The sequence below is a fragment of the Panicum virgatum genome, chromosome 3K, assembly GCF_016808335.1.
Source record: "Panicum virgatum strain AP13 chromosome 3K, P.virgatum_v5, whole genome shotgun sequence".
Taxonomy (NCBI): Eukaryota; Viridiplantae; Streptophyta; class Magnoliopsida; order Poales; family Poaceae; genus Panicum; species Panicum virgatum.
In genome coordinates, this window is record NC_053138.1 from 52,023,407 (window position 1) to 52,049,568 (window position 26,162).

The 26,162-nt window shown below is 45.9% G+C and overlaps 2 protein-coding genes and 1 pseudogene across 6 annotated transcripts; 1 reads left to right on the forward strand and 2 right to left on the reverse strand.

Moving 5' to 3' along the window:
• Window positions 1-159: 159 nt before the first annotated feature.
• Window positions 160-10,453, forward strand: LOC120699544 (vacuolar protein sorting-associated protein 26A-like). Of its 2 annotated transcripts, none has more exons than XM_039983546.1 (11): window positions 160-385; window positions 1,136-1,210; window positions 1,315-1,389; window positions 1,471-1,543; window positions 2,125-2,169; window positions 3,184-3,295; window positions 4,173-4,239; window positions 4,501-4,545; window positions 8,855-8,910; window positions 9,001-9,176; window positions 9,864-10,453. In XM_039983546.1, the coding sequence occupies exons 1-11, from the start codon at window positions 383-385 to the stop codon at window positions 10,049-10,051; spliced, it is 915 nt and encodes a 304-aa protein (XP_039839480.1). In that variant the 5' UTR covers window positions 160-382; the 3' UTR covers window positions 10,052-10,453. The 2 variants fall into 2 exon arrangements, with proteins under 2 accessions (XP_039839480.1, XP_039839479.1); XM_039983545.1 differs by lacking the exon at window positions 160-385 and adding an exon at window positions 932-976.
• Window positions 10,454-10,509: 56 nt separating this feature from the next.
• On the reverse strand, window positions 10,510-13,317 carry LOC120699545. Of its 4 annotated transcripts, none has more exons than XM_039983547.1 (3): window positions 12,850-13,306; window positions 12,652-12,722; window positions 10,510-11,078 (listed from the first exon to the last, which is right to left on the reverse strand). In XM_039983547.1, the coding sequence occupies exons 1-3, from the start codon at window positions 13,190-13,192 to the stop codon at window positions 10,767-10,769; spliced, it is 726 nt and encodes a 241-aa protein (XP_039839481.1). In that variant the 5' UTR covers window positions 13,193-13,306; the 3' UTR covers window positions 10,510-10,766. The 4 variants fall into 4 exon arrangements, with proteins under 4 accessions (XP_039839481.1, XP_039839483.1, XP_039839484.1 ...); XM_039983549.1 differs by having other exon boundaries at window positions 12,652-12,719; window positions 12,850-13,302; XM_039983550.1 differs by lacking the exon at window positions 10,510-11,078 and adding an exon at window positions 12,062-12,453 and having other exon boundaries at window positions 12,650-12,722; window positions 12,850-13,317.
• Window positions 13,318-15,181: 1,864 nt separating this feature from the next.
• On the reverse strand, window positions 15,182-19,635 carry LOC120699548 (annotated as a pseudogene).
• Window positions 19,636-26,162: the final 6,527 nt, after the last annotated feature.

Here is a 26,162-nt window from a genome sequence, read left to right on the forward strand (position 1 = left end):
GGCCGAAACAGGAAAAGAGACGCGAATTTTTTAATTGCACAAGCCGATCAATTCAGCAGGAGTGCAGGACCGTGCGAGGTCCACGTCAGCAACAGCAGCCCTGCTGGGTGCGGGCCCTTCCCGTCCAGCTCAGGCAGCGGAGTAGAAAGCCGGGCCGGGCCCATCAGTCAGCCGCTCATGCATACCGAGAGCGAGGAACCAGAGAGAGGAGGGCCCACCTTCCCCACTGAGCCTGCGCGCGATTTCTTTCTCCGCCGCCGCATCCGATCTCGATCCCCCGACGCGGCGAGTCCTCCGGTCAGCGCCGCCGCCTCCTCCCCTCTCCGGCCGCCGCCGCCGCCGCCGCCGCCGCCGCCGCCCCTCTCCGGCCGCCGTCGCCGCCATGGTAGCTATAATCCCACCCTCTCCCCTCCTCCTCCCCATATGGCCAACCACCTCCGCCCCCTCGGAGCGGCGGCGACCTGCGGAGCCGACCGAATCTGGCTCCCGGGCCGGCGCGGCCTGGCCGCGGTTTGGCGTGGCGATCGGAGCCGCACACGCCCCTCCTCGGATGGGTACGGGCCCTGGGGGTTTAGTTACCGGGCCCCAAACCTTTCTAGCTGGTTGTTGGCGCGGCCGCCGCGCGAGATTGCGGGCGGTTCTCGCGGCGCAGGCTGCTGGAATAGGGTGCTTGGTGATCCGATTTCAGCCGCCTCCGCCGGCTTAGATGAATCCGGCCGAAGAGCAAGGGAGGTCGCCTGTGCTCGGCAGCAGGCTGAACCTCCTTTTTGTTTGCTAAATTTAATCATAGTTGAAATTGGGTGCTATGTGTGATCCTGGTTTTGCATGGGCGCAAGGGGTCCTGGTCTATTTTCGTCCGAGCTGACTCTGTAGTAGCGGATTGTTGTTAGTCTGTTTGTTTTCTCAGGTTGGGCTGTTTAGGCCTGGTGTCTGAATTGCAGCTGAAATGAACTCTGTTCCAACTTGGAAAAGCTTGGTTCGCATTCACATGCCTGATACTTGTTTGTTTTCTGATGAACAACGCCCTGCATGTAGAGATTTTAGCTTTTAAGGTTCTTCTGATGTGGAAGTATTGCATATATTTTTTCGTGCTCTACCATAATGATAATGTAATTCTATGGGTATGTGAATTCAGAACTATATCATTGGAGCATTCAAGCCACCATGTGACATCTCGATTACATTCTCTGATGCGAGGACCAGGAAGCAGGTACAGTGCTTATATCCTCATGCTGCTACCAGTTGGGTTTCACACTTGAGTTCTGCTTATAGCTTACATGTACACTGTTGGTTTCTGCTGTTCTCATTTCACAGGTTTCAGTTAAGAAGGACAATGGGAAGACAACAATGGTCCCTGTTTTCCAGAGCCTGGAAACAATATCTGGAGAAGTATGATTTCCTTGTTTCCTTGTTCTTACCTACCTTGCTTGGGTCATGCCTATTATTAAGATCAGGTGAAATGGTTTTCAGGTATCGATAGCACCAGTCCCAGGTAAAAGGATTGAACACATGGGTGTTAAGATCGAGTTGCTGGGCCAAATAGGTATGCTATCTTACCCTCAGCTGTTTCTTGCTCTGTCAGTAGCATGTTCATTATGAGGCAACAGTTTTGCTTCTAGAGATGCCATAGTCACTGTTATTCAATTCCACACGTGTTTCTTAGGTTATGTGACTTCACAGGCTAGTTATCTTTGTTTAATGTCTTCATGAACAACCAGTTTCTTGTTATGGATTCATTCCATTTTGTTATGCTGTTAAGATGTTTGATTGTTCGTTCTGATGATTCTTGACACAAATTTCATATCCATGTTACTATGTTGCTCTAAGATGGCTGTTGTTTCTTATTATTTCTTTTTTTTCTGCATCTACTGGTTGCTGTTATATTTATTTTTGCTGAAAATGCTGCTGAAGACATCCATTACAGTCTTCAATTTTGCTGGACATATTTCACATTACATGCCAACTTCATGCTCTGCATGAATATGGCTTCTGACGTGGATAAAAGTACTGACTGTTTTTGCATTTGTGGAGTAATTTTCTACTGTCAAATTACGGTGTCTACTGTTTATACTTTTGGTCCTCCAAGATCCTGGTGTTTACAATGGGGGTCCATTTCTTTTACAGAGCTGTATTTTGACCGAGGGAACTTCTATGACTTCACTTCCTTAGGTGAGTTTCTGGTGCATGATATGCCAGTACGTATTATAGTGTATTTGTGCAATGTCTGAACTTGTGATCTTTGTTTTTTCTTCCATGTTAGAAATCTGAAAACATAGGGTAGTTAGTTATTATTACTATAATGATATGCATCCCTCCTGTCTGTTTGAGAAAGAAAAAGTTCACAGTTATTATCCCTGCTAAATCCTCTTGCTGTCATCCTTAGTTTCTCAGCATGATAGTATTCAAGTTTCACTATACTATTATCCTGGTACATTACTCAAAAGGTTAAACCTGTGATTTGTTAACAAAAGGAATAAAGGAAAGTAAAGCTTTATAGATCAAGGTTTACGAACATGACATGAAAACCGAATGAAAACCACTGAGTCTGGCATTAACATTTACCAGGCCTCGCAATAACATCATGGAGTAGGTCTCAGTCAGTACTCAGTAAACAGACCAAGCAAGACAATAAGACATGCTCACCAGAAATGCACGATAAATACAAGCTTTGAAACTAAAACAAAAATACACAACTGTTCTAATTGCTATGCTTTTAAATACACTGAGATGTGTTACTATATTTGGCTATTGTTATACTCATCAACTCAGATTTCAGTTCCCCTTACTGTTTGTATTATCTCTTCCTTTAGCTGGACTGTTGATGTAAAAAACTAAATCACCTGGCTAGACTAGAATCCTGGGCTAGTAACTAAGATGTACCAAAAGGGTCTCCTGAACTTGTTGTTCCGCTAGTAGTGAGTTGGTCAAGTTATTAACTTGTGCTTTCTCTGCACTGCCATATTATTATTTATTATTATTACTACCAGGGTTTTTAAGGCGTCGCCTAGGCGACAAGGCGGTTCCCCATCGCCTTGCTTAAGGCTCGCCTTAGCCCGCCTAGGCGTCGCCTAGGCGACTGAGCGGCTCCCCATCGCCTCGCCTTGCCTCACCTTACTGCTTTAAAAACCTTGATTACTACATGAGAAGCTATTATGACTTGAAATGCACTGTTTACCTGTGCAGTGCGTGAGTTGGATGTTCCTGGTGAAATCTATGAAAGAAAAACATACCCATTTGAGTTTTCGACTGTTGAAATGCCATATGAGTCTTACAATGGGACAAATGTCAGACTGAGGTAAGCAAATGCTATGATTAAGATCAGCACTCTTATTGAGTTTTGTTTGATTTATTAGATCAGCACTCTTATTGAGTTTTGTTTTTCATATTTAAATCTTTTACCACCATTACCAAATTTTGGTTTTGCAAAAACTTGTGGGAAATGGTTGGTATTGGTTCATCTTTGCGCACAACTTGAAATGCTGAATTTAATTGTACTTTCGAATTGTCTCCAGTTAAATACTGTTGATCACTTGAGTTCAGTTTTTAAATTTAGATTTGAATATTTCAATGCCAAGATTTATTTTCCCAGTACCCACTGGAAGTCCAGTTACTAGCAGGATTGCGTCTGCAACCTTCTGTGTCACAATGTCTGATATATGCTTTTTACTAACTTATGAATTGGAATACTTGGATGCTTCATATAAAATTTGATGTTCAAGACATCTTTAACTGCCTTTACAGGCTTGGCATAGGATATCATTTCTGTAGTTCCATTGATTTGTTTCTGCCTCTGTATGATAAGGATGCATGACCAGCTCACTGTTATATCACATATATCTTCCTGTGAAAGATTTTAGGCTATTAGCAAAGTACAAGTATAATCCCTCATTATTCGGCTTCTAAGTTTGAGAGTAAACTATCATATTTCCTAAACTCATGCATTTCCATTTTGGCTCAAGTAAAATCAATGGTTAATCAAGTGTTAACCAAAACATGTACAATTGAGCGCCTCTTACATAATTTCACTTGTTTGAATGTCCTGAAAGTTTTCCTTCAAAAAAAAATGTCCTGAAAGTTTATGATAAATTGATAACAGTAAAATATTCATATGCTGGAGAAAATTGTATAGTGAAGCGCCTCTAAAGAACAATGTACCCTTGATGCCCTTTCAGGTACATTTTGAAGGTGACTATTGGCAGAAACTATGTTGGGAATATTGTGGAATACCGGGATTTCTGTGTAAGTTGATAACCACCATTATATTTATACTGCCTACATAAAAGCTTTAGAACCATAGACTTTATTTATAGTACTTTGGAACAATTTGACTAGATTTTTTATATGTTTATCACCGTGCAATATATTTGTTCCATTCAATTTTGCCATCATTGACAGTAACTAACACTTTCAAGACAATAAATTTATTAATTTTCATGTGTTCTAGCAGATTGCATAGTTTTTTTTCCAGAGTAATAATTCGTTTTCCTACTCTTCTGCCAGGTAAGAAACTACTCTCCTGTCCCTACAATCAATAATAGTATTAAGGTGAGTTCTTAACTTCTTACTAATGGAAGCTTAGTTTTTTAAAATTTGATGCTTGTAAAGATACTTTAGTAACTCAGGATATAACTTTACTGTGTTATATTATACTTGTGCAGTCTCTCTGTTGGTGTATGTGTGAGTGGCCCATATGGCCTAGTGTTACGGCCCATCTAGAGGCCCATGTATAGGTACTATATATCCCACCCTTCTAGGGTTTGGAGAAATACAACATTCTATTCTCTCCTACATGGTATCATTAGCCTATGTTTCTCCTCTCCCCACCTCCCTGCCTCCCCTGCCGCCGCCGCCGCCGCTGGCCCCATGGCCGGCCGGCCGCCGGCCCCTCCTCTCTCCTCTTTCCCTCCTCTACCTTCCTATGCCGGTGCTGCTGCCGCCATAGGGGGCGGGTGCCACGGGCGCCGCCGCCGCGGCCCACCTCGCGGCCGCCAGGCCCCCCTCCTCCCCTGGCCACCGGGCCCCCTCCTCCCCTGGCGCCGGCCGCTGCTCTGCTCCCCGCCTTGGCGCCGCCCGCCCCTCCTCTGGCGCCGACCGTTGGCTCTGGTCAGGGCGCGGGCGCCACCCCTGCCGCCGCCGGCCTGCCTCCTGCAGGCGTGTAGGTCCCTGGCGCTCCCCTGGGCGCGGGCGCCGCCCCTGCTGCCGCCGGCCTACCTCCTGCAGGCGTGCAGGTCCCTGGCGCGGGTGCCAGTGCCACTGGCGCCGCCGTCCAGGCCGCCGCCACCGCCCACCGCGCCAACTCCGGCTCCCGCTCCTGCCCCTGCCCCTGGAGGTACGCCCTGGCCATCCTTCAGCAACCCATGGTCAGAGTGCATCTAGATGTGGCCGTTCCAGGGTCGGGGGGGGGGGGGGGCTCGTCCTCAGCTCCAGCCGGCGGCCATGTTCACCGGTGTTGCCCCCCTGTTCCCGCCGTCCTGGACCCCGCCCACTCAGCCCAGCTAGCAGCCGACCTGGCCTGGGGGGTGGGACCAGGCAGCACTGGCGCAGTCCTTCAGCACCATGGGGCTGACGCCGCCGGTCAGCACCGAGTGGATCGCCGGTTCGGGTGTCTCCTTCCACACCACCCCAGATGCTGGTATCCTCTCTTCTGTCCGACCCCCACACACCTCTTGCCCTTCTTCCATCATGGTTGGTGATGGGTCTTGCCTTTCTGTCACTGCCGTGGGTTCTGCTCCTGGTTCTTTTCGTCTTCCCAATGTCCTTGTTGCTCCTCAAATAGTTCACAACTTTCTTTCCATTCGCCAGTTTACTGCTGATAATTCTTGTTCCATCAAATTTGACTCTTCTAGTTTTACTGTGAAGGATTCGGCTTTCCGGCGTCCGCTCCTCCGATGTAACAACTCGGGGCTCCTTTACACTCTTCGTCTTCCTGCTTTCGTTGCTCTGCCTTCGACTTCTTCTTCGTCTACTGCCTTTGCCGCGACGCCGTCTTCCACCACTTGGCACCGCCGGCTTGGTCACCCGGCCGCGACGTTTTGGCTCAGCTCAGTCGTAGTACTAATGTTCCATGTATTAGGGCTCCTGCTGAGCACCTCTGTTATGCGTGCCAGTTAGGTCGTCATGTTAGACTTCATTTTTCTTCTTCGCATGCTGCGCATGCCTTTCATCTTGTTCACTGTGACCAGTGGACATCTCCTGTACTCAGCATTTCTGGCTATAAATATTATCTGGTGGTGGCTGATTTTTCTCATTACTCTTGGACTTTTCCTTTGCGCGCTAAGTCTGAGACCTTCCCCACCCTCCTCCACTTCTTTGCCTGGGTGTCCACTCAGTTCGGCCTCACCATTAAGGCCGTCCAGTGTGACAACGGGCGTGAGTTCAATAACTCCACCTCCCGTTCCTTCTTACTCGCTCGGGGTGTTCAGCTGCGTATGTCTTGTCCTTATACATCTCCCCAGAACGGCAAGGCTAAGCGGATGATTCGCACGACGAACGACGTCATGCGCACCCTTCTGATCCAGGCCTCTCTGTCTCCCCGCTTCTGGGCTGAGAGCCTCCGCACTGCCACCTACTTGCTTAACCGTCTTTCGTCCACTGCTTCTCCTGCTCCCACTCCACACCACGCTCTTTTCGGTACCCCTCCTCGCTACGACCACCTTCGGGTCTTCGGGTGTGCATGTTACCCAAACATCTCCGCGACTGCTTCTCACAAGCTGGCGCCTCGCTCGACTTGTTGTGTGTTTCTTGGTTACTCCCCTGACCACAAGGGGTACCGATACTTTGACCTCACCTCTCGCCGCGCCCTGATCTCCCGACACGTCGTGTTTGACGAGTCGGATTTCCCCTACTCCACCTCCTCCACACCTTCTCCTGACCCCGAGTTGGAGTCCTGGTTTTCGACTGACTCGGTGGTTCATCCACCTTTACCTGTCTGTCCTTTTCCTGCAGGTTTTTTCGGTACACCGGCACCACTTCCGGTGATCCCTGCTGCGCCAAGCGCGGCCCCGGTGCCCGCTGTTGCACCACACGCGGCCCCAGGACCTCTTGTCGTGCCACACACGGCCCCGGTGTCTCCTTCTGCGCCACGCGCGGCCCCGGTGCCTCCTTCTGCGCCATGCGCGGCCCCGGTGCCTCCCCTGCACCTGCGAGGTATGCTCAGCCGGACCTCACCTACGCTGTTCAGCAGGTCTGTCTTCATATGCATAATCTCCGGGAGTCACACCTTGCTGCGCTGAAGCGTCTCCTCTGCTACGTCCGTGGCACTGTTGACTTCGGCCTTGTGCTTCACTGCTCGCCCTCTGCTGAGCTGGTTGTCTACACCGACGCTGACTGGGCTGGCTGTCCGGACACTCGCCGCTCCACTTTCGGCTATGCCGTCTTCCTGGGCGGCAACCTGGTCTCCTGGTCGTCCAAGCGGCAGCCGGTTGTCTCCCGCTCCAGTGCCGAGGCAGAGTACCGTGCTGTCGCTAACGGCGTGACGGAGGCATCCTGGCTACGACAGCTCTTGGCGGAGCTCCATACCCCGCTCGCCAAGAGCACGCTCGTCTACTGCGACAACGTCAGTGCCGTGTATCTCTCCACCAACCCCGTTCAGCATCAGCGGACGAAGCATGTGGAGATCGACTTACACTCCGTGCGCCACAGGGTCGCCATCGGCGATGTTCGGGTACTCCATGTCCCGACCACCTCCCAGTTTGCTGACATCTTCACCAAGGGTCTCCCCTCCTCGACCTTCTCGGAGTTTCACTCCAGCCTCAACGTAGCAGGTGGCTAGTTGTGGCTGCGGGAGGGGGGGTGTTTGCCCTGTGTGTGCTTTCTTGTTGTCCAGTTTTGAACTCTGCTGCGCCGGTAGTTCAGACTGCCGGGGGGGTGTGTTGGTGTATGTGTGAGTGGCCCATATGGCCCAGTGTTACGGCCCATCTAGAGGCCCATATATAGGTACTATATATCACACCCTTCTAGGGTTTGGAGGAATACAACACTCTATTCTCTCCTACACTCTCAAATTGACATTTTTGCTGTCTTTGTCCTAGCAATGTTGACCAAATATCTCTTCAGAGTTCATGTTAGCTTGCTTTGTTAATAGGAGGTTCTATAAATTTCTGAAGCCTCTTTTTTTGCCAGAAAACTGAAAAATCTGGTCAGTTTGATTTTCATAAAATGGAATAGGTCATGGTTTAATGGACACGTTTATCCCGATCTCTTAAGAATGGATACTTTTCTTTTACTTCGACATGATCCAGATATTGAATTTTGACATATCAGTTTTGATAGTTTGGAATCAAGGGAAGAGATAAATTAGCTAGTTCTCACTAGCCACTCCAGGTCCTTTCTTTTTTGCGGAATAAACAGTTCCTGCATTCTAAGTACTGATCTGATATAACTACCACCGGTCTGACATAATTCAAGTTTAGATAGGAGGGTGAAGAGAAAAGGTTCGGATGTGCAAACAAAAGCCCTGGAGTGTCCTGACTCCTGATCCCTACCATTCTTTGATAGTAATATTCCAAATGAGCCTGTCCATTCCAAGGGTTGTATCATAGTTATGAGCAATAATATTCTTGCAGAAAGGATGCTTGTTGTTTTGATGGTTTTCATTTAATAAGCTGACTCCACCCAAAATATATATAATAAACAGTCCCAATATGATTTGAGTTTATTAGAGTTACTTCACACTTTTTTAAGACATGTCCTGAAGAGCAAGTTAATAATTTATTTCCCTATCATTCTATTCAGCTTATACTTAATTGCATGCCTTTTTCTGTTTAATGTGGTCAAACTAAGAATGATCTTTCTAAAAATATAGATTGTTATACATTTCATTATGAAATTCATGTTACTGAATTTTCCTTTACAGATGGAAGTTGGAATTGAGGATTGCTTACATATTGAGTTTGAGTACAGCAAAAGCAAGTAAGATCACAGGCATATGCCTAACTATTTCTCTGTTCCTATAAGCTTCTCACTATGGAAGGGTATTCACATTTTGCATTTTTTTTGGAGGTACCATCTCAATGATGTGATTATTGGGAAGATATACTTCCTTCTTGTTAGAATAAAGATAAAAAATATGGAGCTGGAGATTCGGCGTAGGGAGTCAACAGGGTCGGGCTCTAACACATATGTTGAAACTGAGACTCTTGCTAAGTTTGAGCTGATGGATGGTGCTCCTGTCAGAGGTATGATTTGTTACTTTACAGTGTAGTGAGTGCTTGCTTCGTTGTTGTAGAGCAAAGCATTCATGTCCATTCATTGATCTCATGGCTGCACTCTTATCACCTGTAGCTTCAACACCTCAAAAGTTTAAAGCAATAATGTGCCTAAAAATTAAGGAATTAATTTGTTAGCAATTTCAAACCTATATGAAACACTGACAGAACCCAGTTCATTTGAGTTAATTGCTTGTACTCATGTAAATTGCCGTGGCCACTGATAGAGGGAGAGGGAGAGGGAGAAAACCAGCATTCCCTTGTATGGCTTTTGCCTTTTTGCTGTGAATCATAGAAGTTGGTCCAGTCTACATTTGAACTAGGATCAGCTGGAAGGGATGCTCATCATGGCAAAAGGGCCATGATGCATAAAGTAACGACCTTTTCTTCAGATGTTTACCATCATGATCTGTCATTGGCCAATGCCGCCTATGGATCGAAGCCTGAATCTGACCAGATGCCGTTGCAGTATACCTGCTTTGCCCATGTAGGAAAACCATTGGGTGAGCCAGTGGGATGAATCATGGTCCATCCTTGAATTACACATGGATGGAACCAGGATCGAGCCAAATCCCATCCTCTCGAAGCTAGGCCATATCATTTTTCAAGGATGTTGATGTTGTTTTCCAGCATAGCTAATCAAAATTGTGTTTGCAGGTGAGTCTATTCCAGTGAGGCTGTTCCTGACGCCTTATGAGCTGACCCCAACTTACCGCAACATAAACAATAAATTCAGCGTCAAATACTACCTGAATCTGGTCCTTGTGGATGAGGAAGATAGGAGGTACTTCAAGCAGCAAGAGATCACAATGTACCGTCTCCTAGAATCTGCCCCGGCTTCCTAGACCCTGGCCTGGAGCAGCATGATGTTCACCTCAGGTTTTGTATAATTGAGCGCTGAGGTTAGAGCGATGTTGTGTTTACCTGTATATAACTCCAGAAGAGCGCCGCAGTTTGACTGCTGCTGTGGCCATGCATGCTGTCTTGTTGATTGTGTCCTTTTTTTTTCCACTCCTTACCTTGCTTATGGTCTATGGCACAAGCACTGTTAACTGGGATTGCTAGTGAATCACCTGCCTCTATTTATTTACCATTCTCGTGAGGCTTCTACAAGAACCATGTTTGATCTGTGGATATTTTGCTGCGGGATGTTAGTTTAGGTTGACAGTAATGTAATATGTTTACGCGAGTTGAACAATGTAGATTTTACTTGGAGTGCCCGATGGCAAACTGTGTTTCATCCATCATGTATCATGTGTCCTCTATATATTCGTTGGTGCTGAGCTTGTAATCTGCTTCATTCCACAAACTTTTGATCTTTTGTCGCGAATTCCATACCATCAATAATTCAACCCAATGCCCCCTTCCACAGTTCCATGTAAGATCCAGGATCATCAGTCCAGCAACAAGCAAAACCAAGCCATCAAGCCAAACGGCATGACCAATTTGTTGCATTATTTATTCCCCTACTATCTATAGAAGCTCCAGCACCTTCCCCTTGTCTATACTACTTGTCTGTCACACCTGAAAGCAACTCCTGAATAGGCTCTCCAGAGCACCTCACGCCAGGAGCCAGAAATCCCTCTGCCGCCTGGTGGTGATGAGGTAGCCGCCGCCTCGCCGGCTCTTCCGCCGGACGGTGAGCGCCATGCACGCCGCGTGCTGCACGCAGTAGTCGGCGGCGCTTGCACTGCTGCCGCCGCCGCCCCCGGCCGCGCCCTTGACGCCGGCCATCCACATTGACAGCAGCCGCCACGTGACGGACCGCTTCTTCTGGCCGACGACGAGCAGCGACACGCCCTGCTTCCTCGCTGCCTCCACGATCGCCGGGCCCCGGTCCTTCCCTTCGGCCAGGGAAAGCTCCACGCGCACCTGGTACAAGAACCAACAACAAAAAATAGCAAATTGAAACATGACGAATTTTCTCACAATGTATCAACAGAACTGAATCTTTTTATATTTTTTGGCAAATTGTTTTCTTCTCTCTCTTGCAGCAAGCTCTAACGACATAGGCGAGGCTTGTCGACAGTGACTTGGGGGGAGCTTGATCTTGAAACTTTGCACAGGCATGTGCACAAACAGCACGAGGCAATCAGATCAAAGCTGGGAATGGAGGGCCGGCCATGATGATCCTGTCTGCCGGGGACATGCTTGCTTGTACCCTCTGATGATGCTCAACCACATGCTCCCAGCTCCCCACCCTGCTGTCAGTTGCCATCTTTGCTTGCAATCGCAGCTCGCTCTTGTGCTGCCTGGCATCTTTTCTTTTCCCTTTGATCTGACAGCAGTAAACGGGGGACCCGGCCCTTTGCAATTGGCCACTGTTTTCATATAGAATGCGTTGTTTCAGGGACATGCCGTCCTGCAAGATTTAACTAGCCAGGGAACTACTGTTCTTGTCTGATTGTCTACTAGTTCTATGTCACGAGAGGTGTCGGCAGAGAGTTTTTCGCAGTTTGTTTGTTGATCGCTGATCAGAGGTCCTTGGTGTCACTTCGTGTTATTGTTCCAGCAACGGAGAGGGAAATCTTGTGACATTTTCATGAAATGTGCACTAACCATTGAGCATTGAAGCCTTGCTTCGAACAACGAATTCTACGGTAACTTGTTTGGAGACAAGTTGGATTGATTGGCTCTGTCTATGAAATTCTTGAGTTGCAAACAGGCTCAACAGTGTTAAGACTATGCTACTGATGATTAGGTTATACAATCTCAGTTAAGACACTTATTGTAGAATAGGTATGCACAATGGAATTTTCTTTCCTTTGAAATGATGAACACTAATTGAATCCTTCTATTGTACATTCATTGATTCTGTTGCTTGCACCAAAGAGCACACAGCAGGAGACGGTGTGTTCAGCAGATACTTGCTGTACCGGCCCAAAGGAAGTCAATTATTTAGGAGGACCAGGTACAGTAAAGAGCTATGCATGGATGGCATCAGATCAAGGACTCTCTTTTTATCGACCATCACGTACTATGGTATTAAATGCATAGCAGTTCTGGCTTGACAACATCACCAAAGCCAGCCTTAATCTTGACGTTGCAATTAGTTAGTAGTTGTGGGAGGAAATTGATGTTGCAATTAGTGTTGCTCCTCCCTCCCTTACATCGTACTAGCTTGTTCATAGATTGTGCCCAAGTTTTTTTCTCAATGATGTACACCATACTAGATACAAAGTTTACTTCAATTATGCCAAGAAGACTGACCGAGCTGAGATAAAATTGACCCAAAAAGAAAAATATTTAGTAAACAAAATTAGCCAGAACAAGCACTAGAAAGTCACCACCAACTTCACCTTTGTGTTTATATGTGATCTTACTTGCTAAGTGCTATTTGGACCTACAACCAGTTTATCATCAACAAAAGAGAAACAGTAATAAAACGATATAAAGACTGCAAAGATGCTGGATGCTTCGTATGTGATTGCAGTTAGTTAGTTACCTCTGGTCTCTTGGCCTGGCAGATGCTCCTCATCGCCTCCAGGTGCTGACACCCTCTTGGATCGCGTCCTACTTTGAGATGATCCACCAAACAATAAAAAAGAAATCATCTTATTTAGTTGGCAACAACGACAAGCACGTCATTCAAGTTCGTGATCGCAGGGAGCAGCTCGCTCGTCAATTCTGCAGGCTTACGCACGGTTCTTGCCGCCTCCCCTGACGACGTCGAGCAGGACGAGCGTGTCGCAGGGCCGGACAGCGTGCGAGAGCGCCCAATGCAGCGCCGTCCGGGCCTCCTCGCTGCCGCCGTCCGCCGCCACCATCACCTTCCTCCCCACGACGACGGCGACGGCCTCGGTGCCGCCCTTCTTCATCGCCTCCTCGTCCTCCTCCGCGCCCTTCAACGACGACTTGCCCTCGCCGTCGCTGGAGCCGGCCTCCTTGGCGCCGCATATCGACGGAGGCGCGGCGGTCGGCGCGGCGGCGCCGCCGCCGCCGGACCTGATCCGGTGGAGGCAGAAGGAACGTAGCGGCCTGGCCATGGCGGATGTGGAAAGCAGAGCGGGGGCCTGTTTCTTGGAGGCGGTTCAGCTTGAGATCGAGCGAGCTTGGAGTGGAGTGGAGTGAAGTGACGAGCGAGAGCGAGGGGCAGAGTTGTATGCTCAAGTAGTCAAGTCATGCCATGATGCATTGCAGCCAGAGCAATTAGCACTGGCTGGCATGTGGGTCCCACCGGAGGGGGGTTAAGGGGCAAAACCGTCTAAACGCAAAAACGAGGTGTTGGGTTTGTGCAGTTGTGCTTTGTCCCATGCACACTGGGGTGGTTTGGTAGGTCGGCAAGCCGGCGGCCACCTACACAGCTACATTGGCGCCTTTTCTCTTCTTCTGTGGATTTTTACCTTTCTGGTTAACTCCTAATAACTTTTAGATTAGACAGCTGGGTTTAGGATGGAACTAACACAGGACAACTATAAGGAGGCAACTAGTAGGTCCAAGGATGAGTGGTTGCTTCTGCTGAATGCATGCAGTTTTGGATCCTTCAGTCCATCAAAGTTGATCTACTGGTCTCTATTTTCATTGCATAACAGAGTTACCATGCATCAGAAAAAAATATTTAGCTTCGAAGTTGCAAACATCTGTCTCCTGACTGTGATGAGCTAGTTCTTTTGTGATCCCTAGATCAACCATATCATTGCACTTGGTTGACAGTAGTGTGATCCAAGAAAGAGGAAAAACAAGAAGGGGCGTAATTTAGGGCATTCTGCCAATCAATCATCATGGCCCATGGATCTAAGCAAGAAATCCTTATCTTATCCTATAGCCTTCTGTTTACCCACAAAGCCTGACATTGTAGCATGATTTGGTTGACGAAAATGCAGGCATGTTTTGACAAATGTCTGCCCTTACCAGTTACCAGACTCATGACCATCTCTGCATATTAGCCAGCAATGTGTGTGTCTATATATTCCATTTGTTTGTGTTCAGTCACCGACAAGTCCAGCAAGGATCTGAAGTTCATGGTATGTGCATTCATGATAGCACCATGTGTGAGGTGAGCTGGTGATTCTTGTGATAGAGACCTTAGTGTTGTTTTCTTTTATTTTTGTGTGTGCAAGACGGGAACAGATTACTACTATTTCAACAAAAGTTTTCTTGAGGTAGCTGCATCATGATGGCACTTTTCATATATAATACTCAGATGTGCCGCTAGAAGCTGCTGGTATTTGAATTCCAACATTATGGCAGCTTTAGCGTGAAATAGGGAGGCAAAAGGTCATCATATATATAGCCCCAAGGTTCCATTCGCATGGTTATGATGTGGTGGAAGTCTTTCTAAAAGCTTATTCATGAATGCGTGTTTTCCTTGGGATTTGTTTTCTTTTTTTTACAAAATATCCAAGAGAATCCTTTTTTATAAAGTCCTTTTTTCTATTCATGGAATTGAATTTGTAAAAGGATGGATGAGGACTGTTGCAGCAATTTTTTTAGGGAAAGGACTATTGTAGCATTATTTTTCCTAATATATTAGCTAACATTTAATTTGGTAGCATTTGCTACCATGCCAAATGTCAGCATCAGCCTATCAATTTTGGTCAAGATCTGGCAAATGATTTCATTGACTAGAGTACCCACAAGCCGAAGGCAGCAGCAATAATATAGCTCACCACATGTTATAATTACAATACATTATTGTGAGTGCAAATAACATTGTATTAAAGATCTAGCTATATAATTGTGTCCTATAATTGTTCCTTTTCTGTAGGAAGGGCAGCATCTTTTTTTATTTTTTTAGTAAAGTGATGGGCACCAGCATGGATAAGAGGATGAAAATAGAGCTCCCTGGCCCAGCTAGCCCAGCACGAATTCATCCTCCAATGTTGGTCCATACGCCCCCAAATTTCAGCCCATATACCAAAGGCATCCTGGACCCTCTCAGGCCTGGTTGTTAATTAGTAGGAGATGATGTTGTCAGGCTGGGCCAGAAGCAGACAGACAGAGCTCGCGAAAACAACAGCCCAAATGACATGAAGGACATCAAGCAGCACAGTAGTATGTGTATGTTACAAACAGACAGAAACTACAAACAAACTAGAGAGCAGAATGCAGATTGATGTTATGTTACAGACAGACAGACAGACAGACAGAAACTACAACAAACTAGAGAGCAGAATGCAGATTGATGTTCTGAAGCAAGCTCATCACGAACCAAGAAAGTGAGAGACTAGAGCAACGCATCATCTGATGATGAGCACCTGCATGCAGTTCAGTACGCGCTCCTAGGCCTCTAGCATCCACCACGGCAAACCGGCCTCTGCTCCATATGGCGCCGCCGGCGGTGCTGGCTCGTCGTCAGAGCCACCGCCGGCACTGAGGTTTACCGGGCCAGTTTTCAGATTTCCTTTTTTTTCTCTTTTTCCAGATGAAAGAAGTGAAGGAAGAACATGCTCACCAGATGTTCAGGTTGGGAACGGGGCGTTGTGCTGATGTAGAGGAAGCTCTGCTGTTGTTGGCGTGCAGGGATGGATCATCCAATGCAGCCTTCTCCTTCTCATGTAAACACAGAAGCACACCAGGTCAGAATTCAGATCGGTTGCCATAGAGCTAGGGGTGGTAATGGGTCATAACCCTAGTGGACTCTTCACAGCCCAACAAAGTCCTTAAATTTTTTAGCTTAAAATTGTATAAGATTAGAGTCCAGCTATTTTAGGGCACGGCTCTTAGATTTTCTAATTCAAAATTTTGGGCCCTTTACCACCCCTACATAGAGCTCAAACTCCATCAACAATGCCGCCCTGTGAAGTAATAACTGAGGAATCATCTATATATATGGAAAGCTTCAGAGAAAACTTCCATTTTTCTGAAAACGCGACAGAGATTAGAACGCATCACTTATTTCAGAACTACATATGAGAGTTTCAATTTCGTAGGCAAGGAAGCGCTTATTGTTTCATAGGAGTAATAAGAAGATTTTACCTTCTCAAGAAGAGTATTTTGTTCCATCAGGAACCTTTCCTGCAAGAAGGGAATTTTGATTATTCTCACATCTCACCCAAAAAAAGAAAACTAACACAAACATTCAAGAATTTGAAGAATCAAAATCGATTAGCATTCCATTAAAAAAAACTTTAAAAAACGTTTTTTCTCCAATGATGAAAATGGTGATTGCTTTATTTGTCATTTGCCTTCTTTCGGAGCTCCTCGATCGAGTTGAGCAGGACGTGGTCCTGAAAGTTGGTGTCAAAATTAAAAGTCACTGCGAGCACTGACGTGTGAGTAATAGACATGTACATTCAGTGCATGTGACCTGTACCTTCCTGGATCTGATGTTCCTCAGAGCGCTGTCTATCTGTTGCTCGAGCTGATGTACCTCTCTGAATGTCAGGGACTCAAGTTGCTCCCCCATGAGATTCCTGAGCCATTGAATAGCATATGACAAGTGTAAGAAGATAAGGGCCCTATGTTTCTTGTATCAGGGCCAGCTAAATATGCATGGCACATGCCAGGTGAACAGGAGTTTCTCTGGCAAATGCACATGTATTTTTTAGAGGCTGTCTGGTCAATTTGATGCAACCAAATCAAGCTTGTATTTAATAGTCATTTTGGTCATTATTTATTTGCAGCTTGCATTGTTAGTTTGTTACCTTCGGCTCTTCTGTAGAGCCTCAATTTTGGACCTCAACTTGATGTGGTCATAGCTCATGTTGCCCTGCAAATTATAAGTGTGCGTGGTTAATTAGTAAGAACAAGGGCACAACTCACAAATCTGAACCCAGATTCCAGCTTAAATTACTACCTGCATTTCCTCAGGGTGGTCTTCCACCACATCCCCACCTTCACATTGTAAATACCTCTCATATCGGTCAAGGATTCGCTCCATGCTATTGAAAGAAGAAATTGAGTTTAGCATAAAAACTATTGCCATCTGCATGCAAAGAAGACACTGTCCCAAAAAACATAGACAAAATAATACATGGATGAGGAACAGAGAGGGAGTAGTACATGCATGTAAGAGTACAAGCCAATTACATCCAACAACTGGGTCAATCAAGGGTTGAGTGAAGTGATCCACATATATAGGCAATACGTTTATTGCAAATTGGAATTTTTTTTTGTTTGAGCTACGTAGAAATATTGATTTTGTCAGTTCCAGTAGCAGGTACAATAAGGCAGAGAGCACAACAAGATGCGGCTGTCCTTGCAGCTCAGTGGCGTCCAGCTCTCAATAATTTCAGGTAGCGCGGGGGGGGGGGGGGGGGGGGGGGGGGGGAGGGGGGAGGCACTATTCTGCTGGACTCCAGAAACAGACACACAGGTCAGTGTTGTCAGTTGCCACAGCTCATTCATATATATGCAATGAAAACAAAGCCATTAGCATAATTTTTGTTGCTATTGGTTAAAGCCTATAATTAGGGGCATGTAAAACGTGACGTACATAATCGAATAGTACATATATAAGGCATACAAGATGCCTTGGTATAAATGCTTAAATGAGATTTTTTTTAGACAAAGGATTACAAATTCGGCCTCTGCATTCGTGTACGTACACAGCCACTTGTTACAGAGTTTATAAAGGAAAAAGAGCACAACCAATCTCTAAAACAGACGAAGAACTACAACAAACGATAATTATGCTTCCACCCTCCCTTGACTAGCTCCATAGCAATGATCTCTATGTTTGTAACCACATGTACAGAAAAATAAGTCTCTTCAATAGTGTAAAGTGGTGTTTGAATAGGATGAACCACCTTCCCAGCATGAGCAAACTTAAACATCCTATCCACCTTATAAGTCTTATATAGGCATCATGTCCAAGCTAGCTAGCACCACCTCCATAGTAAGGTCTATATATGCAAAATGCATACTGTGCATTTATTATGAGCTTCCTGTAGCATTATTCTAAACTCTAATTAGTTGTTAACCTATTGTTTAGCTATTTATAAATGCAGGTTAACCTACCATGCATCGAACAGGATAGATGGCAGGTTAAACGGACATGGCTAGACAGAATACATCATTAATTTATGCAGCTTTAATTTAAACAGCTAAACGGCCGTATTATTGTTTATACGTATCAAGATCTATTTAAATTCGGCTCAATCTTTTCTAAAAAAAATTGAGCCGAAAATAAAATCTGCAAGAATGCTGCTGCACTCGTTTTACTTTGCAAAACACACAGCAGCATCAAGTACATTTATTTAGAAGCATGCAGCAAGTCTTGGACTCTGGACTAGAGATCAACCAACCGTACTCCCTCCATATTGTAAAGGAAGTCGTTTTGAGTTTGTTTTATGTCAAATGTTTTAAACTTTGAATGTAAATAAATTTTTTTAGGTTGAGTTTGAAAATATAAAGTCAATAGATATAAGTAGATTCATCTTGAAATGTAGTTTCATAAAAATATGTGTTAACTATATTTTATAGTAAAAAGTTAGTGGTCAAAATTTTTTTTTGAAGACCGTGTCAATATTCGAAACAACTTCCTTTAAAACACGGATGGAGTACGTAATATATTGGCACTAATAAGTTCCGAACAAGGACACATGTTTTTCCGCCTCCGTGCATGGAATCTCGTCTCGGTGTCACATACTACTATGCAGCAACGTAGACCTTTCCCCATCCGAACAGGAGCTAGCTTTTTTGCAATGCTTTTTTCTTTTTTGCCCCTAATGGTGATGCGTGTGACAGTGACTGGTGTGTAGAGCGAGTACACCCGGCCAGTGCCAGCACAGTGCCGTACAAGGTTGTACTAGACTTCCAAAAATAGTGCGTACCAGGTGCCTCCAAATTAGTTGAGATTCGTGCTAAGTGTAGTAGTAGTATACAAGAAGAAAAAAAAAAAGGCAATGATCGATCGATGGCGGCGGCGGCCATGGCCATGGCCATGATGAATGCATGCAGATTATTAGTAAGTTAGTTAGTTAATAATAATACGCGTACCTGCCGTGGTGTGGTGGCGCGGCGAGGTCGTGGAGCCTGCCCTTGTCGGAGAAGACGAGCAGCGCGACGTCGGCGTCGCAGAGCACGGCGAGCTCGCGCGCCTTCTAAGCCCGCGCCGCCGCTTCGAGAAGGTCACCTGCCGGCTCACGCTGTTCTCGATCCTGTCACGGCGCACGGGCGACTGGCCCGCCGGGTTACTGTAGCGCGAGGTAGCGCGGGGCTCGGCTCCCTACTCCCAAACTGAAAATAGAGAGGGAGTCGAACCAGCTTAAATAGCCGGTCCTTGGGAAGCTAGTAACTCCGGTTCGAATATTTTGCGTGAAGCGAGGACGAAAGCGCAAGAGAGGGAGCTGAACCAACTTAAATAGCTGGTCCCTGGGAAGCTAGTAACTCCGGTTCGAACCTTTTGCGTGAAGCGAGGACGAAAGCGCAAAAGAGTTAGCGCAAGAGAGTTATTTAGCAGGTGTAATTTACTCAACGTATAGAGTAAATCTTAACCGTTATCCCGAGTCGGGTCGTTACACGCCTCCACCTTCCCGCGCCCCATCGCCGGGCGATCGATCGATCGAGCTCCGATCCGGCCGCTCTGCTCCACCGCTCAGCCGCCGATCGGTCGTCGAATGGGAGGTCGTCGGAGCTGGCCTTTGCCTTGCTGCTATATATTCATCTTATAGCGGGAGGCCGCTGCATGCGCGCAGGCGGCGCTGTCTACCGGCGGTTGGCCGCGGCGCCTGCGCCCCCGCGTACGGCGCGGCGCAAGTGGCCGGCGGCCGCCCCCGCCGGAGGAACAGCCAGATTCCCCGTCCTCCTGCCTGCCGCCGGCACCAATGTGAGCGTCTCATCTGGCTCTCCGCCCATGATAGGAGGGATCCTCTGTTCTTGTCTGCCCCCAAAAAATGGCCAAATGCAATGTGCGTAGTACGTCGTGGGATTCTCATCCCTTTTCAGTTTGCTCACAATCATATCAAATCGTGCGGATTAATTATTTGTGTGGATGAAATTTGTTCAGAATAACTAAATACATGCACATATACATAACTAAATACATATACATGTATATAATCAATCAAAATCAAAATGCCGGAAATGTAATCTTGGGCAGGCCATTGCGGTGTTGCTACATCTGTATCTGCAACTGCTGCTGTTGTATCATGCATGGCGTATCCAGCAGAGCCAGCAGCCTTTCTCTGTCTCCGAAATATTCCGCATACACGTGAGTGAGTGAGTGGCCTTTGGCCTTATTTGGATACTGTCCTTCTTCTAAGATTTTCTTGTATATATGGAGTATTGAAAGAAGTCTGTTTGTAAAAATTTTCATGAATGAGTGTAATTTTTTGCGACGAATCTAGTGACAGTAATTGATCGATGATTGGCTATATATATATATATATATATATATATATATATATATATATATGATCAGCGGCGGATCCAGCAGGGGGGCTAGGGGGGCTCCAGCCCCCCTAAGCTCCCCTAATTACACGTAAAATATTGTAGCAAAAGCATCAAATCACTATTAAATTTTTACACAAATCAACATCTCTATTGTTTCAGCCCCCTTGCCTCTCATCCTGCATCCGCCACTGTATATGATCGCGAGAAACATTGGTCCACAAACACGTGAGCCGCCTGCTACTTGTGAACGCGCAGGCACATCGAAGCGAAGCCCTCGTTGGTAGCCGTTTGGAGGGACGGCGGTAGCAGTTTGGAGGAGGTGATAATAACTGGCCTGTTGGGCTAAAAGGTGTTTGGTGGTAGTTTGGCCCATCCGTATTAATTGGAAATATTATGAATACGGATATATCTTGGATGAAAAATGGAATCCCGTAAATACAGAGGGATACCTTCACCTACTTTCCATTCCGCTCCAGGTTATCATCCTTATCCCATTTCCCGTCCCGTTTTTGCACGTTCCCCTTGTTAACACTCAAAATTGGCATGATCTAAAACAAACAGAATAAAGACCAAACTAACCAATTTAATATTAACTTCTATTATTTTACAAGTTTGGCATGTATAACTATTGTGCAGGACATGAGGATCGTTTTGAGATATTTTGGACATGATTTCACCAATGAGATAAAGATTGACTCAAAACAGCATTAAGATGAGGTCAAATCATGAGTTTGAGTGCACCAAGATGATGCCCTTGTCGAGACGATCGAAACGGATATATGAATCGCCTAATTTGGAGTCCAGATGTAGGAGATATGGCACTTGAAAGTTTACCCGTCTAGGACCGGATTTAGTCACCGGTCTGATCGGTTTTTGCTGCTATACGCCGTAGTAAATCCGGTCTGACCGGATTCGGTGACCGGTCTGACCGGTTTTTAGCAGTTTAGTCCGAATTAGAGTTGTAAGTTAATTATAAGTTGGTTTTTAATGTATTTTCGACTTTCCACGGGTACAGACCTCTCCACCCTATAAATATAAAGGGTCACAGCCGATTGAGGGATCCAACCCAATCGAACCTATCAAATACATCTATTTTTTATTGTATTTACCTTTTTTTCTTTACCCTAACTTTTCCAATCTCAATATGTTGTTCTTCCTTCGTCTCCGTGGCGTTTGAAGACGCCCTAGCTAGCCTGCCGAGCCTAGGGCAACCCTACGCGCGCTTGCCCCGACAGGGTCCCTCCCAGGTGAGCATTCGTCGGATCGTCGCCGTTGAAAGGCCCTTGTTTGGTTTTGGTAATTGAGTGACAACTTAGGTGGACTAATTAGTGTTTATGTTGAGATACACAGGAAATTAGTCCACACAAAGACACTAGTATGAGCAACATGTGCCATGGTGGAGAAATGGCTAAGGGATTGATGCTATGCTCATATAGTGTGATCGAGGAGCTCATTGCATATGAGACATGACATGGAGTCATGTGACCAAAGTGGAGAAGATCAAGACAATGCTTGGCTTGATGGACCGGTTGCAATGGAGAAGGGCAAGTCAAGGCTTTGAAGCGATGGACCGCGAGGTGGTGAAGCTTGGGCAAGATTTGGCGCCAATGGACCGAGGCAACGGTGAAGAGCGAGCAAGGTCAAGATCGATGGACCAAAGAGGTCATGTGATGATATGGAGTGGATCATATCATTCAAGGAAGATCAAGCCAAGTGTTGACTCATGAAGATGATCAAAAGGCTTGATGGAGTTTGGTGCTTGTGTGGCATCAATATTTGGAAAGATGAAATGGAATGCGCAAGGCAAAGGTATGACTTGTAGGGCATTTCATTTCACCGGTCAAAGGTTGTGTAGAGAAGTGCATGACCGGATTTAGGATAGATGGCCGTTCTATCAAGAGGGGCAAACTTGTTTGCATATCGGTCATCTAGTGCCACTTGAGCGATCTAACATTGCAATGTAGCTAGGATCGAGTGGCGTGGTGAGATCAAGTGAAAATCCTTTGAAAATGATTGTGAAATGCTAACACACATGCACATGGTGTTGTTCACGTGGTTGTGTTGGCACATTTGCAAAGGAGAAAGAGTTGGAGTTGTTGTTCATCAACATTAGGAAGTAAGAAAGGTTTTTCGGTGTTCTTCGGAAATTAGGTGGCTCTTGGAGTGGAATACTGCTTTGATCCATTGTGTTTTGGATCAAGTATTCAGTTGGGTTGTGTAGCCCTCTGAATTAGCTTTCCATAGAGTCCAAGATCACCTAATTTGGACATCGGAGCTAAGAGTTATGGTCGTTTTACCGAGGTACATTTCTGCTGGAAATAGACCTGCGGACGGTCCGCCCTAGACCTGCGGACGGTCCGCCCTTGAGGGGCGGACGGTCCGCCGTTATCTCGGTTGAGCTCAAACAGAACCATTTTTGGCTCTGTGGGTGGTCCAAAAAGACCTGCGGACCGTCCGGTCCATGGGGGCGGACGGTCCGCCTTTAAAAGCTGAAACGGGCGCAGAAACTTGGTTGTTCTGTCTTGGGTGCCCAAAATGACCTGCGGACCGTCCGGTCCTTGGGGGCGGACGGTCCGCCTCCTACTGAAATTTCTGGGGCAGAAACACTGCGGTTTCTGTGTGTGCTCATGTTTTGAACTGCGGACAGTCCGCCCCTGGGGAGCGGACAGTCCGCCGGTAACTTCCAGATTTAGTCAGAGACGTTTGCAAATCGGTTGGTTCGAAGTTTTGAACCGCGGACAGTCCGCCCCAGGGGCACGGACAGTCCGCCCGGGGCTCTAACGGTCGACTCTGACACATAATCATTGCAGTTCTAGCCGTTGGTTTTAAATGGCGGACGGTCCGGTTTTTGTGAGGCGGACAGTCCGCGAAAACTCAGTTTTCACGGGATTTGAGTGTAACGGCTAGTTTGGGGCCTCCCTCTATAAATAGAGGGTGTGGCCGGCCATTTGTGAGTGCTGAGCACCTTGGGGACTTAGTGTCCATATGTGAGAGTGCTTGAGAGCCCTCTACTCACTCTAACTTAATAGTGATCATCCGATTGAGTGAGAGAGCGATTCTAGTGCGTTTGCGTTGAGAAATTGCATCGAGTGGCACTAGGTGATTGTGTTGCAAGCCGGTGCGCTTGTTACTCTTGGAGGTTGCCACCTCCTAGACGGCTTGGTGGCAAGAGGCTCCGTTGAAGCCCGCAAGAAGTTTGTGCGGTGCTCCGGAGAAGAGTTTGTGAGGGGTTTAGTGCTCACCCCGCGGGAGCCGCGAAGAGTAACTCTAGTTGAGTGAGACGTGAAGAGCAACAAGTGGTCCGGCCGGATCATGTGCTAGAGCTCGGTGTGAGCACTCCACGTGGGAGAGTGTGACTTGAGAGTCACCGCTAGCAAAAGGATCGGCGGCAACCTTGGAGCTTGTCTCAACGGGGATTAGCTTGGTGGCAACCAAGTGAACCTCGGGATAAAAATCACCGTGTCAACTTTGTCTACTCTTCTCGGTGGTTTGCATTCTCCAAATAACAAGCATTGTATTTACATTCTTCTATATCTTGTGCTTGTGTAGTTGCTCTCCTAGTGTATCTAGTTAGCTTGTGTAGCTTTATTAGTTGCTCTTGCTTAGATTGGGTAACTAAGCAAGTTGAGCTCTTGGATTTGGATTGTGTATCCTTGTCCTTGAGCATCTAGTGAGCTTAGGTTGGCTTTATGCTTTTGCTCATTAGATTTGTGTAGGAGCTCCCCCGGTTTGTGTAGTACTAGTGCTTAGGCTTGTGTGACTTGGCTTTAGAATTTTTAAGAGAGCTCTTACTAGCTTGGCACTCCATTTGCTTTGTGTAGGATCTTTTTGGAGGTGCCTTAAAGTTATAGTTAGAGGGGTGTAGTCTTGGCTAAGCGAATAGTTTCAATTCCGCATAAGTTTCGGTTAGCCGACGCAATAAGTTTTAGAAAGGACTATTCACCCCCCTCTAGTCCGCCATCTCGACCCTACAAGTGGTATCAGAGCCGAGGTCTCTCATTTGTGGTCCTTACCGACCCGAGAGGATGGCGACTTATGGGCTAGATGTTGAGTGTCCACATATTTTTGATGGCACACACTTTGCACGATGGAAAAATTGGATGATATGCAATTTTAAATTTATTTGCCCTCAAATATGGTGGATGGTGGATGTAGGTTTTTCTCATGTGTTAGATGAAGGAAATCTAACTCCAACACAAGAGAAATGCCTAGATCTAGACATCCAAGCTACTAACATCTTGTTTAGATCTTTGCATAATTGCATTCTTGGTGAGATCATGGACAAGGAAACCGCCCATGAGATTTGGAGTTATCTAAATGAGAAATATGGGGCGGCCTCCGATGATCATGATGATTATAAGACCAAGGAGGAAGTGCATGAGGATGATGAGCACATCCATGACATGGTGGTTGTGGAAGATTGCTCCACCTCATGGTCAAGTGATGACGATGATAATCAATCTACAACAAGTTCACTTGACATGATTGATGATGATTCAAGTGTTGCAAATTATGATTCTACTCCAAGCATACTTGATGATCAAGTTGGCTCATGTATGGATGATATTGCTATGTCAAGCTCATCTCCATCTCCACATTGCTTCATGTCACAAGGTGACACAAAGGTATCAAATTGCAATGTAATTGATCTTAATTCATATGATGAGCTCTTGAGTAGATATGCTAGCTTGACCAAATTATTTGAGGAAGTGTTAGCCAAAACAATCAAATTTGAAAAAGAAAACTCTTTTCTCAAAGACACATGTGAACAACAAAAGCATCTACTTTATGTCATGAGTTGTTCATATGATGAGCTAAAATTGACTCATAAGGAGCTTAGTATTGCTCATGAGAATTTGGTACTAGACCTTGCTTTACTCACTAACAAATTTTCTAGTAAATGAATTAAAACTAGTGAGAGCTCATCACATGGGTTAAAAGATCAATTGCAAAATGTTGCTAACCCTTGTGATGTAGGAAAGAAACATGTATCCACCTCATGTGATGATTTATTGTCTATGCCATGTACTTCACATATAGATGCTTGTTCTTCTTCTACTATGCAATATGAGACTAACCTTGTAGAAGAAAACAAAGAGCTCCAAAGTCAAGTGAAGTATTTGAGCAACAAGATAGAGAGATGGACAAAATCAAAAGTCACCCTTGAAAGCATAATCAAAAATCAAAGAAGCTTCGGTGACTTGAGTGGCATTGGTTCCATCGAGAGCAAAGCCAAAGGCAAGAAATGGGGCAAAAATAAATATAATAGAAAGATGAAGAAGCAAGAAGAAATGAAGCTATCTCATTTCATGTGCTTTCAATGCCATGAGATGGGACATCTTGCAAATGGTTGCCCCAACAAAGAAAAGCTAAAGTTGAAAAAGGAAGAAGAGAAGCTTAAACATATCAAATGCTTCAAGTGCCGCACTTGGGGTCACCTCACCTCAATGTGCCCAACCAAGCAATTGGTGAAGCAACAAGAACCTCAACCAAAGCCACAAGTTGAGCAAGAGAAGGCACCCCAACCTCAAGTCAAGATCAACCATGATGATCAAGTTGATGACTTGAAGATGATGAAAAAGAGAACAAGAAGGGGTGGCAAGGCAAGAGCAAGGCATCCAACTCATATTCAAGATGCCAAGATGTTAAGCAAGAACATGATTCAAGATAAGAATCCAC